This window comes from Sturnus vulgaris, chromosome 1 (assembly GCF_052056855.1).
Source record: "Sturnus vulgaris isolate bStuVul1 chromosome 1, bStuVul1.hap1, whole genome shotgun sequence".
Taxonomy (NCBI): domain Eukaryota; kingdom Metazoa; phylum Chordata; class Aves; order Passeriformes; family Sturnidae; genus Sturnus; species Sturnus vulgaris.
In genome coordinates this window covers 145,277,356-145,294,088 of record NC_142243.1, presented here as the reverse complement: position 1 = coordinate 145,294,088, position 16,733 = coordinate 145,277,356, and the positions used below count along the sequence as shown (strand labels likewise).

Sequence of the window (16,733 nt, the reverse complement as noted above, 5' to 3'; positions counted from 1 at the left end):
ATGCCATTTTCTCTCTGGTCACCAGGGATACTGCAGCTGCTTATGGTTCTTTACTGATATATATGTGCATATATATATATATATATTTAATTTGTCAACATTTTTCTTTTCTGGTTTATGCTGCCTGTTGCTAGAGACATGTGGAATGTTAATTGTACTGTATATGGGTCTCTCCCCACCCTGCCCTTGTGTCTTTTCCTCTCCCCTTCCTTTCTCTGTTCCTTTTGTCTCTCACAGCAGTCTGAACAGCGTTAACAGTAGTGATTCCCGGTCCAGTGGCTCGCACTCGCACTCACCTAGTTCACACTATCGCTATCGCAGCTCCAATCTGCCTCAGCAGGCACCCATGAGGCTGTCCAGTGTGTCCTCCCATGATTCTGGATTCATGTCCCAGGATGCTTTCCAGTCCAAATCGCCATCCCCCATGCCACCAGAAGCACCTAACCAGGTACGTGCAAGCATGAGAACAAAAACCTGAGTGTGAGCTGGACTCTGTAGCTTGGCTCACCTTTCAGAAAAAGGATCTGATGTGGTTTTGGGGAACCATGGAGTCAGTTTAAACATTGAGGGTAAGGCTTGTCTCAGTGCATTTCATTTATCCAAGAGTTGGGCCTCTAGCTGGAGTAATTTATGCTGCTTTTGCATACACAAAAGCGATTCAGCCTTTTTGATGCAGTTTTCCCTCTGGTCCTGGAGGGAGCCTAGATGCCTAACTTTGAGATAAATACAGACAACTAAGAGCAAGAAGCCCCACCTTACAGGAGGGAATAGTACTCACTTTACACTGAGGTTACCAGTTAATATTCTGCACAGGTTGCAAGTGATTAATATCTGGTGGCTCTTTGCTGTTTAATGGGAAAATATTGATGCCAGAACATCCTTTTGACAGCCATAGTACTAACACTGGTGGCTTTGGCATTAGAGAGATTTCTTTTATTCCTCCTCTGCAAAGGGTCTGGGATACTCTAAATGCTACCAGCATTATCATATGGAATTGGTTTTGTCATTTTTTTATGACACCCATTTCTGTGGATAAACTTGAATTTTGGACTCTCAGTTGACCACCTTGCAGAAATAAGGTTTCTGCATGAAAATGGGAGGTATTATTAATTCTTTATGGAACTCATAAGAAATGAGTGTTTGTGTAGTCATATATAATAACATCCTGAAGCCAGTGAGAAAAAGAGAATTTCACTACAAATATAAGCTAAACTTCCCTGAGCATTTTTGGGTCTGCAGAAGGAAGCTGCTACTCTATTTGTTCATGGCATCATTCTTCTAAAAACTCACTGGCCATCTGCAGGCAGAGGTTTGCAATGCTCCTTGGCCTGTGTCTTTCAGCACCTGAATTCTCATCGCTGCTTTTTTTTTTTTTAAAAAAAAAAAAGAAATAACACAGCAACAGTAATATTTTTAACAAGGCTAAATTGCCTTCTCACATTATAAATCCCATTGAAAATCTTAGCTACAAACTGAAAAGGACTTGTTGTTGAGTATTACATACTTTAATACACCCTGAAGCCATTGGAGAAAATTGTCCTTTACTTCAAAAATGTAGTAGCACTCCTTTAAATGAGTTGGGGAGTAGGTAGTTTTGTAGGCATGGCTGGGGAGTGTTAATCCTCATAGTCAGCAAGTGTTAGTGGTTACCAAGTGTCACCTGCCCATGTAAGCTACCCTAGGCCATCTTTGACAGCAAACAGAACCTTGCCTTTTGCAGAACATTTAGTAAGTAGTATCCTTAGAGAAATTTTTAAAATACCATCTAAAACAACACTGATTCATTTAGGCTTGGAACACATTCTTGAGGAAAGCTCAATGGTTTTTAAATATATTTCCTTCTTTCATTTTAATAGAAATGCTTTCTTCTCAAATGATACCTCTTCTGTCCCCAGTCTGGACACATCAGTTTTTTTCTATAGATGACATCCTGAAGAACTTTGTGCACACTAATAAAATGAATGTTTTGTTTAGATTGACTATGGCTAACCTAAGTGAAATGCAAAAAAGTAAATGAGCAATAATAAAGTAAACTGGAATAGTAACAAGGTAAGGAAGTTGACTTTTAAGATGCATACATCAGTTACACATGCTAGCATCATCTTTGGTTTTCATAGTATCCACTGCACCTGCATAAAAGGGCAGTAATCCACGATGATGCTGTGTTTGCAGACAAGGATGTAACTTTGCAATTGCTCTTAGCATGAAAAAACCAACACCTCTCTTTGCAAATTCCCCTGTTAAGCAGAGGAGAGAACTTAGGCTGGTGTCAGGTGGCAGAACATCCTGAAAGTCGATGGGAGTCACGCTGATTTACACCAGCTAAGTTCATATGCTTTCACTTCATTTTAGAAACTGTCCATAAGGTTGCAGACTGATCCAAGCATCACTTGTGCTTTCCATGAGCTGTAGAATGCTGCAGCAGTGTGACAAGTGTAGTGTGTTGGTATAACTAGGTATGTGCTCTGTATGTCCCTGGTTCTGTTTACCTTTACTCAGAGGAAAAGGTAACAGATCATTGCCTGGCTGCTTCATCTTTGCTTAAGTGTCTTGCTTTCTGTGTTCAGCACTAAGTAAATTGTATGTGTTGTGCTGACAGATAACTGTGACTGTGAGCTGAGCAGAAGCTGTTCAGTGGGCAGTGTTACCCCGTGTTGTGTGTTTCTAACCAACTGACAGATCTCCCTGTGGGGCTGTGCTTGGAGCATCGGTGCTGGGTGGGAGGAGGCTGCTGCTCTGTCTCAAACACTGATGACATTGTTTCTAGCGACACTGAGAAGGCAGAAAAGCAAGCTCTGGAACCAACAAGGGAAATTAAACTCTGTATATCTTGTGCAGGTGGACGCTTTGATGATATTTGCTAGCTACACACTGTGGCATATGTTGCATCAACAAAGCCCTTTTTCTTTTAATAATGAGTTTTAGAAAGAAAAGTAGAAGGGGGGACCATGTAAAACTCCCATATTACAGGAAGGTGAATATATGAGTCGTGAAGTTATTACATATAATACATATAATATAAGCTCTCCTGTATTTTAGACCAGCAAGTGTCACTGAAAACGAAACTGAATTTCCTCAAAATCACAGATGGAGGGTGGGGAATTGGTGGGAATCTGAAACAACGAGTAACTGAAGATTGAAGCAGATACAGACTATACAAGAGGAGAGATGTCTGACAAAATGAAGATTGCTTTCCATCCTGTAGTTATTAGTAAGAGTAGGAAGTCTTTACCATTATCACACATTGCACAGAATATCGGAAAAGGAGCAATTATAAAAACAGACTGCTCTTTCGCTGGTGTGTAAGGATCACCTTTCTGCAGCATTGCTGGAAGTAAAAGTGTTAGCCTGTAGCACATGGCTGTACGTGTGGGAAGGTCACTGTAAAAAACTTTAATCATAATTAAAGGGGTACATTTGGGTGTAGCTGAACAGCTGGAAAAGCATCACAGGTCTCTCCCTAGAGTGGAACAGTTTCTTTAAATGCCGAGTGTAAGGTCAGGCATGGCCAGCATTGCCCATGACACACAGTGGCCTCATACAAAGCCCTTCTGACAGACCTGCTGGAAGCACACAGCGGCTCTTGGATGGACATTGGATGTGGCTGGTGCTGCTAAACCCACACATTGCCCTGTAGCAATGACAAACTGAGGCCTGGGAGTATCTGTGATCACATGATGTGGTAGTAGTACAGTGATGTTTGATTCAGGGGATGATAACAGTAGGATCTACTGGATTTGAAGTGAACGTGCAGGGGGAAGCACACAGTTGGATTTTACATGCTGCTTGTGACTTCATGGAGATGAAAGCAAAGGGAGGGAAAGAAGCAGATGAAGACAAAAATGTTGATGTGCTGTCAGACAGCAGAGAGATAAGTCTTTATTGTTAGAATGCTCTGGAAAGCACTTCCCCTAAACAGTGAAGTAGAGGGAAACTGAATGTGAAGTTGCTTCTGCATGTACAGGTTATAAAGCTGGAAAGAGTCTGCTTCTGAGTAGATTGAGCTTGAAATAGCTCTAAGTTAGAATAGGGGAAATAAATTGTTACAGCTGTTAACTTTTCCATTTAAATTAAGAAATGCTTCCAAATCAGACCTTAAAAAAAAAACCCCAAAACAGAACAAAAAAACCCACCAAAAGCAGACAAACAAAACAAAAAACAAAAGTCCAAACTGAAACATGTCTGTAAGTTATCACTGGATATTTGTTTCTCCTAAAATTCTGTTTCTAAGTTGCTTCGTAATAGTTTGTCCCTGACTAGAAAGAAGGGTCAGTAGAGGCAGATTCCTGGAAATTAGAGAAGTTGAAGAAGTGACCTTGAGTCAGTATCCAGAGCTTTTCTAAAAGTAGCTGAGACTATCATCCACTGATTCTACAGGGACATTGGACCACGCTTACCATTAGGATTTGGTCTCCTGGGAAACCCTTGTCCAGGAAGCTGTCTCATTTTTGGGAAAGGGAGAGGGTTAAGAAAGCAATGCTATGTTTGAATAGAAAACATAGCAAGAGGATGCAAGTAATCCAAGATAACCATGGTCCTTTTATGGGTTAGTAGGGCAGCAGATGGAAAATGGAATTGTACAGTCCAGTAGCTCAAAAAATATATTTTTTAATATCCCTGCTGGAACTCATACATACCACATCAAGCAGCAGGACACTATCCAAGAACAAGCCATGGCCTCATCTGAGAGACCAGAGACCAAGCTACACTTGTACAAATGTACATTTGGGGCACTGCTTGTCACTTCAGAGCATAGTTTTAACTTTATAATGTTAATTTAAAGCTTCTTCTCAGAAGAGATGGTTTTAGAACAGAGCAGAACTGCCAGTATCACAGCTGTGGGAATAAAATAGCTAAAATGGAAGAACTGGTTTTAAAAATTATTCAAACAAAAGAGTAATTTTAAAAAAGGAATCTACTAAAACAGGATAAAAAAAATCTGATAGTCGAATTTCTCACACTGTGGGATGGGGAGTAGAAATTGCTGTGCCCTGTGTGTGTGCTCCCAGGAGAGGGTGTGCCAAGGCCTGTGCATCCAGAACAAGCACTCCAGAGTCTGGAGACTCTTTGCCCGAGCAGTAGTTGTGCAGTTTCTGTTTTCAGTCCATTGTGTACTTTATGCTAAGAAGGGAAGTCTGCGCTTCCCATACCTGGATGCAGCCCTTCAGGACTGCCTCTCCAGCCTGATCCAAGCATCCTTTGACCTGCTGCCAGTCATGTTTTCCTTATGCTTTTCCTTCAGGAGTTCAGTATTCTTCTGCCTCACTCTCCATTGTTGGAATCCTTTTTTAGCAAGACCAGAGACTCCCTTTCTCTGTGCCTTGCAAGTTTCTGAAGACGAGGAGACCCTGTTTCTGTACCACCACCTCTTGCATTTCCATCAGCTTCCAGGATGTTTTCCCCATGGCATCTTGGTTCAGCCTATCTCTAGCTTTTTTTGCTGAAAATGGACATACTGAATTAGTGGGAGAGTCCTTTTTGTCATCCTTTTTTCCCTTTGGAGGAGTCATTTTATTGCAAAAATAAGTTCACCAATTCCAGTTTTTTCCCCCCCATACTTTGCATCTTCATAATCTGCATTTTTCCCCTTTTTAATGCATCTTTGTTGGTAATAAACCTCATCTGTGAGCTCTCGCTACCATTACTTGACATAACCTTGTGAAATTTCTCTCTTGTAGACACAAGTAGTGTATTAGATGTAAATTCCAAGTTCTTACTTGTCACCCTTGGGGCATCTGTAGAAAACAAAATAGCATGGGAGATACCATGCTTGGAACTCAGACCCTTCACTGTCTCTCCTGCCATATGCAGAGTGTGCATGAGAGTCATTTAGGCCATATGTAGGAGGTTTCAGAAAGTATTTTCTGTAATTGCATTTTTCTGTCTTTTTTTTTCCTGCCTAAAAAAGTAGTAGTGTGAGTATTCTCATGAGGCTTCTTTTGCTGAGGTACCTGGAATCTCAGGCAGAACTTTGGAGTTTAGTGTAAAAGCTAGTTTTCTATAATGTATTTTTCTCTAGGGACAGAGGCAATAGCTCATCTTCATTTAGTGCACCATGGTTATGACTAATGGCAGAGTCAACTGCAGCTCATCTTTGTCAGTATTCTCATTTTTAGAGGCTTTTTTCCGTAAAAGTAGTTGCATTAAATAAAGAATGGGACAAATTCCACTAAATATCATGCCACTGCATCATCAGGTACGCCACTTTCACCACTGTCCTTAACAGCTGCGTGTCATATGTTGCTGTTCCCTCTGATTGTACCTTCACCTCAACTCTTACTGCACTTCGAATACAAGCCTTGTTAGCTGAGCATACTTGTACCCTAAGCACATTTGACAGGTCACCTGCAGATCATCTTATGCTGGCAAAGGGTGGGGATGAGTGTGTTATTTCTATAAAATACTCTACATGCTTTTAAAAATTTTAATAGCCTTTGCAAAAATTCACTTAAATCACAGTTTACCAGTAAGCTCAAGATGCTGATGCTATGTTGACTTCTCAGCTGCCCTAGCAGTCTTCACCAAAATCCTTATGGTGACAGTGTTCTTTCCTGGGAGACCTACATTTCCTTCTACCCAGGCAGCTGGCTGTACATTACCCATCCGTAGCTCCTGGTGAGCAGTGAGACAACTTGGTTTTTGGAGTAATTGCTCCTCTACACTACCTCATATCCAGCTGTCCTTCTATTGCCAACTCACTCCACATCTTACCTAATGTTAGCTGGTAAAATTTTATTTCAGGTGAGATTTCCCTTCTTCTTTAACACGCCATTCCTTGACATCTCTGTCTACGCTACACAGACTGGATACAAGAGCACATTCTCTCTGCTGTCATAAAACACCTTAGATAGACTTGTTTCACAGGGCCTTGGCTACTGAACAGTGAATTGGTCTTGCTAGTGTTGAATTTCTCAGAGTGAATAGAGCTCAGTACTGCCCTGACAACTCTGCCAGTATACTTGACCATGTCCAAGCTCTTGGTTGGACCTGGACACACATCCCTAAAGAGCAGGATGCTACTTCCAAGGGGGATATGTGGAAGAGCATTGTAGATGGTAAAATGGTTCATGTGGTTATTCTCCTTGGCCTTTGTGTAGTTGAATTAGATGCTGTTGTAGAGGTCTGACAGCAGCAAAGGTACATAAAAGGTGTGCACTGAAAATTGGAGAAGTTCCTAGGTAGGAGCAAAATGTGTGATGTATTCAGTGGACATTTTGTGTCCTGCATTTTCCTTTACCCTCCTTCCAAGCCCATGGTATTTTCTGCCTCTGCTGTTAGGAGAAGGCAGGTGGCAAGCACATGCCACCACTTCTGCACTCAGCAGAGTGCATGTACCTTCCTGCTGGCTGCTGGGTGGGAGAATTTGAGAGTGCTTTTGGTGTATGCATCCTACCTACAGAGGCACATGCATACAGGTCATGCACTTTGGAAACCTCCAGTTTTGGTAAGTATCACTTCTTTCTCTGTTCCATAATACTTGAACCCAGATGAGCTTTTCACAAGCATTTTTGCAGATCAGAATGTAAAGAACTTGTGAATGTAAGTGATGTTTGCTACTCCATGTTTTAAATCTAAACTTTGTGTCTTCAAAGTACTGATGATCTGCTTTTCTGTATAAATCAGTTGTCTCAGTATATTGCATGTTTGGACTACAGGTGCCCTCAGCTCCCTCTGCTTCTTGCTCTGAGACAGCAGCAGAATTGAGATGCTGAAATTGCAATGAGGAGTTGAGATTGCTGCCTCAATTCCCTCATTCTAAGCAGTGTGGCAAGTTCTCGCATTAAGAAAGTGGCTTATTTTTTTTTCATAGATTTCCTGAACATTAGCAATAGTTTTGAGCAGTTTCTAATTGATTTTTAAAATCCTAACCCTTTGCTTCTCTCATCCTTCCCTCTCTCCTGTGTGTCTCTGTGTATGTGCTTTTTGTCTTTTTGTTTGTGATTTTTTTTTTCTTTTCTGGTGGCTTGTGTATTCTTTCCCTGCGTTGCGGTGCTGTTTTATGCTGCAGAATTCGTCCAGCTCTGCCTCTTCAGAAGCCTCTGAAACCTGCCAGTCAGTGAGCGAGTGCAGTTCCCCCACCTCAGTCAGCTCAGGCTCCACCATGGGGGCTTGGGCCTCCACAGATAAGGTGAAAGACTTCATCTCCAAGACATACAGACCTACTAGCTCGTTATCCAAACCCTGCAACATTTGGACCAAACCCCTGTGCATGGAATGCAACCAGGATTCCTCTTTGTGAAGATGAGAATAGGAACTGTTGCACACTCCCTTAGAAATCAATATGCTTGAATAAAAACCACAATTGTCTTTAAACTAGCTACTAGGAGAAGCTACAAATTGGGTATTTTACAGAGGTAATTTTCTAAGAAAAGGTCATTTTCCAGCTTTCCTACTCAAAGAGATTGTGGAATGCTGCCCAAACACAACTGGTTGCCTGACAAAAAGCACCTTGCCCAGGTTGTGCTGTTTATGGCTTCACCCATCTCTCCCATTAGGTAGTATAGATTATACTGAGTAATGGGGGTTGTTTTTTGACCAAAAAGACAAGCAAAATACACATGGTGGGAATAAATTACATGAGATACACTCTGAATTGGGGGAGGAAGTGATAGCAGTCTCCTTTCTCATCTGCTAAATCCTTGCTGTTGTTTTTTGGTTTTCTTTTCTTCCATATCATCACACAGCCAGAACATGTCATGTTTGAAGGCTTAATGCTTTTCCTCTCTGTCCAGCTACACAGACTAAATGCCACCAATGCAAATGCCTTCAGGACTGAAAAAGTTCTGTTTCTATGGCCAGAGTCTGAAGGCTAAATTGCAAAGGCTTTTTCACAGTGTGCTGCTTTCATGGACAGAAGGCAAAGCTACTCAGCCTGGAGACAATGACTGCTAGATTGGTGCCTGAAATTTGTTATAGATAACAATTTTCAGACGATCTCACTTGTGAACCAAGCATCATATCAATTTTCTCTTTTTTATTTGCAGCGAATTGAAGAATTTCCATTCTTTTGTTTTAAGATACAGAGATTTTCTCCCTAGAACATCAGTCACAGTGTATTTTTGTATTCATTCTGTTTATATTAATTTCTCTGTTTTTGTTCTTTTTATTTGTTTCATTTCCAGTTGTCTAATGGGTTTTATCACTGTAGTTTATCAAGTGACCCATCCGTAGCTTCAGTTGGTGCAGGTCCTTTCCCTCATTTCCCGCCTGTCTCCCGCACGTGGACTCGGGCTCCCTCAGCCCTCCTTCCAGACTACGTTCATTATTACACCATTGGGCCAGGCATGTTACCATCATCTAAGATCCCTAGCTGGAAGGTTTGTGTTCCTTTTGTTGTGGCAGTCCTCACCTCCTCATACCAACAGCATGCACACGGCAGTTGTTGTTCCCTTTTGGTCCATGTAATTACTGGTTGATTTGCTCTGTTTGGTATCACTCTGAATGGGTACTGCATGGTAAAAATCAGACCTAAAATCTGGTTATGGGTAGTTCTGAATGACTTTGGGCTTTCTGGCACAAGCTGAAACATACCAAAGCTGACAACACCTAGGTAGGAAGGAATAGTTTAGCTCTGAAACATTGGTAAAAACACCCTGGGCTCTATTCAGGGGGAAAAGAGCTTATTTAGCACTGTCAAAGCGCTCACTTGAGCAGGGAAGGGCATCCAGTTGTCTTAGTGGGACCATACATTGGACACCCTGATGTTCTCCCTGTGGCTGTAGGCAGGCACACTCTCCTAGATGCAGCTGGAGTGTTTTAAGAAGGTGCTTAGCACCAGGTAAACCCAAGTGGTGACTGAAGCTTTACTGCCACGGACTGGAAGTGCTCACCCAGCTCATTTTGCTCTCTCGGGGAGAGCACCAAAAAAGAGTGCAGTAACTTCTCTTTAGTTGCTCCAGCTGGATCTGCAGGGATCTTACTTGGCATCAAAACATATCTGCTCTGCTAGAGCTGGAAAGTTCATCCCTGCCAGGTGATTCTCCTGGGAGACTCTGCCCTACAGCAAAAGGCAAAGGTCTCTTGTCTGTTGCTCTGGATCCTCAGCAAGGCTGATACGCAGTCCACAGTAGCTGTGCAGATTTTAATTGCCTGTGTATGGTTATATAATACTGCATATGCACCACGAGACCTGTGCATGTATGTCTAAATTGAGATAACTTGTTACAAATGCTCCTACTCTATCTCCAGTGCTGGAGACTGTTGGGATACATACAGGGTGGCCACAGTGGCCCTGGGACTTCAGGGTCATTTTTTTGTGTCTCTGCTAGAAGAACTTTGCCAATATATTTCACAGCAAAACACTTAGAGCAGAGACACAGCTGTCAAGATAAAGCAGAGTTTCATATGGGTTAACAAAACCAAAATTCCTGTCTATACGAGGGGATGTGTCAGTTCAGCAGCCTTGCACTTCTCATTCCTTGGACTGAGACACCTCAAGAAACCCAGCGTGATCTTAGTCCATCATTAATTGTCTGTCAGAAGGCTATGGGAGACTGCCCAGCAAGCAGCTGTGAGGGGGTGAGGCCCATTCTCATGCACAAGTTGTTTCTTTGATTTTTAAAGCAGCTTTTGTCTCAGTGAAGGAAAACTTTTAGGATTGGGATTGCCTCTGAAGCAGCTGGTGTTGTGGGAGCTGCTGCTTAGCTCTGGTTCTGCATCCCAGCACAGGTCCTGCATTAGTCAAGCTCTTAGTGTGCAGCCTGTGGGTTCTGGACACCCTCAGGGCTTTGCTTAATAGAGCCCCAAGTGAATACAGCCCTCATAGCCTGAGGAATTTCTGTTCCAAATTTAGCACCAGTAATTCAGTGAGGTTAGTCTTTCTTCAACACAGACTATTGTCATAAAGTAGATTTCAGTTAGAAAGTAAACTGCGAAATAACTCAGAGTAACTTGCTCCACTGATGTGTATGAAAAATCTGTTCAAGCCTAATTTTTCAGAACTGAAGACATCTGTAACAGCACGTAATACTAGAACCTGTGTACATCTGGAACAGTTACATCACTGATTGGCCATTTATCTGTACCTTCTGCTGTGTGACAGTGATTTTTGTGCTCGAAATTCTGAAAATGTAGGCTTTAACATCACGGAATTTCATTTAGATGAAACTGTAGTATCAAAATGTTAAATACCTTCATAGAAGAACGTTAAGGTAGAATAGGAAATTTAGATTCCTTTTAATAAAAGAAATAGGTTTAATAAAAGAAGATTTTTAATATACTCAAAATTTATTTCTCACCTTACTTAGAAAGGCATATCCAGTTTGATACACAATCTGTTGCATTAAAATTGCCCTTTTGCATAGTTTTGCCTGTAATTAAAGCACAGTTCCTGCTGAAAGCTGTCCCTAACGAGCTCATTTCCTTAGGACTGGGCCAAGCCAGGCCCGTATGATCAGCCCATGGTGAACACATTGCAGCGTCGCAAAGAAAAGCGTGAGCCGGATCTCAATGGAGCAGCTCCGAGCGGAGCCCCTGCGCCCCCCGAGGAGGCCCAGAGACCTCGGAGCATGACAGTCTCAGCTGCCACAAGGGTGAAGCTCTCATTTGAAATACGCTGTTTGGTGTAAAGGAAATGATTGTGCTGGCTCCTACCAGTACTTGGGATGCACTTTATATTGTGTTTATCTGGGAAGTGGTGCTGGTGTGGTCAGTGGGAATCATGCAGGCAGGAGGGAATGCACCATTGATTATTGACTTTTATAGAGCAGTGTACTCCAATGAAACATCTGTTCCTAAGCCCAAGCAAATGGCTGGGCACAATCCTGTTGGAATATGGTGGTGACAAGCTCTGATGAGGAGGAGAAATAGCTAAAAGTGGGTGAAGGTAACTGACCCTTCCAGGTGTAACGAGTCTCTCTCCTGTGTGCCAGCAGCAGGGTGAGGAGATGGAGGCCTGTGAGGAGCTGGCACTCGCTCTGTCCAGAGGGCTGCAGTTGGACACCCAGAGGAGCAGTCGAGATTCCCTGCAGTGCTCCAGTGGCTACAGCACCCAGACAACAACTCCGTGCTGTTCAGAGGACACAATCCCATCTCAAGGTACCCATTCAGGAGATGTTCCTTTTTAGAGCATTCCCATCTTGGCCATCACACACTCACCCCATGGTGCCAAGGAGCAGCTATCGCTTGCTGGCTTTTTAGTCAGCTGGGGAGGAAGGCTGGCATTGCTGTTAGGAAGATTTTTCAAGCTTGGAATGCATTTCTATGTATTAACTACATAGAAACCTGCACTGTTGCATAGTGCATACAATTGCAAACAGTTTTATTTTCTTGTGAAACTACTTCAGTGAGTTTCAGCCTAAGGATGCCACCATTTTAAAGAGGATCCTGGAATTAGAAGTAACACTGGTATTGAATCCAACACTTCTTGGGTCCCTTCTGAGCTATTGTCTCAGCAAATACATACTCATGAGCTCTGCTGTGTTCCATCAGCGCTCTCAATCTGCTCTTGGTTTCTCTTGGTGATCTTTTATTTTCCTGCCTAAGCAGAAATGTTGTAATTGGAAAAAGAATCCATTGGAGACCTTAACTTAGGCGTAGCTAGGAAGCTGCAGTAAGGCATTGAGTTTTGTACCCTGTTGCAGAACCAGCAGAAAGCTGAGAGACCAGGCTTGGTGTTTGCAGTTCTAGCCTTGTTTGCTCAGCTGGGGTAGTTATGCTGTGCAGTCACAGGAGGCAGCAGGGCTTGTGGAGGGCCAAGCTTGGCTCAGCACTTCTGTAGAGAAGAAGGAACCCAGTGCAATTATTAAAGCTGAGGCTGAGTTTTCAGAGCTGACAGCTGGGATTTACTTTGTTTGCAAAATAAACAAATTTGCTGCTGAAATCACTGATACACGGTCCCCTGAACCCACTTGCCTAATCTGAAGTACATTTTTTAAGCATTTGTAACTACAAGTAGTAGTAGGATGCTGGTTTTGGTATTTTCATGTTGGTGACTAATATGGAGCTCATTCTCATTCACAAGAGCCATGGGTCCCCTGCAGCTGTAGGATTGGTCTGCTGTGATGCCTTCAGGCATCAAATCTTGGCCACAGAACCTTGGACTTTCTTCCTTCTAAAGGTGGAAACTCCCTTAATTCTTACCGACTCCAGGCTTTTTTGGTTATCTATACATACTTCAGACTTACTGACGTAACTCAGCTGTCTGCTCCAGCTTGATCCTAACTCTGTCTTTTGGCATCAGTTTCAGATTATGATTATTTCTCTGTGAGTGGTGACCAGGAGGCAGAACAACAGGAGTTTGACAAATCTTCCACCATCCCGAGAAACAGTGACATTAGCCAGTCCTATCGCAGAATGTTTCAAACCAAGCGTCCTGCTTCCACCGCAGGTCTGCCCACCACGCTGGGACCGGTCATCGTCACGCCCGGCGTCGCCACCATCCGGCGCACCCCTTCCACCAAGCCTTCGGTCCGGCGCGGCACCATCGGCGGAGGCCCCATTCCCATCAAGACTCCGGTGATTCCTGTCAAAACACCCACGGTCCCCGACATCCCAGGGGGGCTGCCCGGTGCCCTTGCCGGAACTGAAGAGTGCCCCGAGCAAAGCCTGGAGTCTCCAGCAGCAGGAGATGGTGGGCAAGCTGTCACCAGCCTGCCCTCGTGGAGCGGGCAAGCGTCTGTCAACCCTCCGGCGTCGGGCCAGAAACTGGGTGCTGCCGAGGAGCAGAGGCAGGCGGTCCCCGAGGGCGAGGGGGACGAGAGCGAGCGGGATGGCGTGGGCAGCCTGGCGGCCGCGGGGCAGGCGGAGCCGGAGCCCGGCGAGCTGAGCCCTGGCGATGTCCCGCAGGGGGAGGATATGCTCAACGCCATTCGGCGTGGCGTCAAGCTCAAGAAGACGACCACGAATGATCGCTCAGCGCCTCGTATTTCCTAGGAGCGGAGAAGCTGCCAGACTACTGCACGCCGAGAAGGAACTGTGAGAAAACTAATTTGTCTCTATCCATTCCAATCTGTAATCAATGATTTTTTTAAGATACTCGGTAACAGACAGTCTGAAAGTACTCTGAAAGAGAAAACAAATGAAAGAGCGTAGTAAGACATAATCTTCAGTGGTGTTTTAATTTGTAAATATCAACGATTTTGTTTCTGCATTTTTTTGATCTAAGTTACACTTTTAATTTTTTCTGAAGGTGCCAAATCCCATTTACCTTTTTTATAACTCTCTTTGTAAAGTTTTAAATCATAGAAGAAAAAAAATTGTCGAGTAGTTAACTTCAGCAAAGGGATTTAATGAAAATTTGGCTTTTTTGCAAGCTTTTGTAGAGCGCCTTGTAATAGTGAGGTTAAAAAATAGAACAATGGGACTTACTACAGTTTAAGTCCAGCTATATGGAACGGATCCGCATTTAAGTATTTAAAAAAGTTTGAAAAGCAGGAATAAAAATTGACAATAAAGCAATATATAATGCAAGGAAGAAACCTGCAGTTGGTAGAGTTATTGGGGGGTAGTGGGGGGGAGATGCCATCAAAATAGCAGATGCTGTTGCACAAAAGTAGCCTAGTAGGTTATATTACTAGTAGCTTCATGGTAAATGCATCAGAATAAGCCATACTGGATTGCAGTGTTTTGTTTCTGTAGGGTGTTTTAAAAACTGAGTTTTTCCACATTTCTTTTTTGACTGCACAGCAGCAACTCTCAGTCACATGCATGCAGCCTTAACTGTGTAGGCTTGGTTCTTCCACCTTCACGTTTTGTTCCACTCATCCTTCCGCTGATTACAAACAAGAACAACAGGCTTAAGGCAGTTATAAATGTGAAAACATTTTTAAAATGCAAGCAGGGAGTTCTTAGATGTTATCAAAATGCCTTTTTCTGACTGTGCCCAGCAGGCTGGGCACCCTAGAAAGCCCAACTATTTTGAGAAAACACTTAAAAATTTGACAGGTGAAACCAGCTTGTGATCTAATAAACCGCGAATGTTTCTTTCCAATACAGGGGCTTGTTTTTCTTAACTTCTTTTAAATGGCAGTTGATTGGCTTTTCTTAAATACTGAAAAGAAAAGGGTTGAAGGGTGGGGGGTGGGAGGTGATTACTGGTTTTTTGATAATACTGGGAGTCTGATCACTCTAATCTCTTTTTTTGTACTTTTAAGTAATGTTTTTTGGAATGCTGTTGATAGAATCATTAAGAGTTGGATTTTTTCCTTAAAGTAAAAGTAAGTTATTGCTGCAATATCCGTCTCCTAAAGCTGACAGAAATGTGCAGACCCCTTGGGCATGACGTGTTCCAGTCACAATCCAGAAGGATGCAGTGTGCCCACCCACAGCAGACGCACATGTGGAGGGACACCAGACTTGCAGATCTGGGATTGTTTAAAAATGCACCAAACAACACACATAAGGGGCTGGTTTCCACCACACACTGCAGATTTCTGTTGGCTCTAGACTTGCCTACATGACCTCTTATGCTTTAATACATAACTGCATTGGATGTGAAACTTCTAGTAACTGTGTAGTCACTGTGTTCTGTATGACATTTTACACTGCTGTGCTTGCTAAACTTTTTTTTTTTTGTTATGGCTTAAAAGCAAAAAGAAAAAAAGCATGATTCTTAGAAAATATTAAACCTTCCTTTCTTTGAAAAACAAGCTCCTTATTACAGAATATAATAAACAGTAGTGCCTGTGGTGTAGCCCACCAATCTTGATACAGTAGCTGATGCATTGTGCAAATGAGGCTTTGATGGTTTTTGCATAAACAAAAACTATTAGGAGATAATCTCAATAGTTAAAAGTGTTATTTAAACCTTTGAAATAAATGGATGTAACTGTACCCAAGTACAGCTTTTCACTTGTTTAGTTCTTAAACGTTAGTATAATCAGTAAAATTTAATATAAAATGTTGCCAAATTCAACGTAGAAAGAATGTGACAAAACACTTTGATAGTTCTATTGTTTGTGTTTTTGCATATTGTAAAAGCAGTGTCACAGCTGAAAAATAAATTGTTTCTAATGGTAAATTATTGTGGTTTAGTTGCTAGTTTGTACTGAGAGTTGACCTCTCCCTGTGCAGTTTTTTGTTCTATACTGGTATAAATAATTGCTGTAAGTGTGTCTCCCTTCTACATTGTAATGATTGCTTAAGCCTACATTATAAATAAAGAACTGCTGAAAAACTCCCGTATTTTGCTTCTTAAAGACTTTCTGCTTCCAAAGCATTGGATATCAATGGTGGCCTTCATCAGACCTCTCAAGATCATGCAAATTCCATCTGCAAGAGAGAATTAAAACCCACGTAAATAAAATTGCATATAGCTGTGTTTTACTGACGTGCACCAGCAGAGTAGCTGTGGAGCAAAAGTGCAGTGCTAACAAAATAGTAACAGATGACATTTCTCTGCACCTGGCTGTTGTTACCTGGCCAGGAAACACAGATGACTTTACATTTTTGTGAATCCACTTCAGTGCTGGACTGCAATTTCTTAGGCCAGAGGAGGAAAATTGCTGCTGTCAACATTGTCTGTGCTACAAACAGAATTTATCAAGCACAATATCAGCACCATCTCCCACAGCTCCCTGAGGGACTGAAGACTTTCTTTGTTCAGCTTTCTCAGCATTGAAGGCAGAAAGGGGAGGATGTTGCTCCCTCTTGGAGCTGCCACACAATAGCCCAGTTTATTTCTTTGCCACTGCAGTGATTTCATTTTTCTCTAAAGGTACCCATTTGCCACTGCATGGGGCTTATGAGGCTAAGTTTAGGTAGCAGGGGGCTACAGGAGTGGCTTCTGTGAGAAG

At 42.6% G+C, this 16,733-nt stretch overlaps 1 protein-coding gene across 18 annotated transcripts in view; it reads left to right on the top strand.

The window, feature by feature from the left end:
• Positions 1-16,122, top strand: part of MTSS1 (MTSS I-BAR domain containing 1) — a 125,823-nt gene extending 109,701 nt beyond the window's left edge. For 4 of the 18 annotated variants that reach the window (XM_014870164.2, XM_014870165.2, XM_088179093.1 and 1 more), the window contains 5 exons: positions 238-448; positions 9,123-9,317; positions 11,367-11,531; positions 11,874-12,036; positions 13,181-16,122. In XM_014870164.2, the coding sequence (XP_014725650.1) occupies positions 238-448; positions 9,123-9,317; positions 11,367-11,531; positions 11,874-12,036; positions 13,181-13,872 (1,426 nt within the window). In that variant the 3' untranslated portion in view covers positions 13,873-16,122. Of the gene's footprint in view, positions 1-237; positions 449-8,008; positions 8,129-9,122; positions 9,318-11,366; positions 11,532-11,873; positions 12,037-13,180 lie in introns of all 18 variants that reach the window. The other 14 variants (XM_014870166.2, XM_014870170.2, XM_088179102.1 and 11 more) reach the window with 9 other exon arrangements.
• Positions 16,123-16,733: the final 611 nt, after the last annotated feature.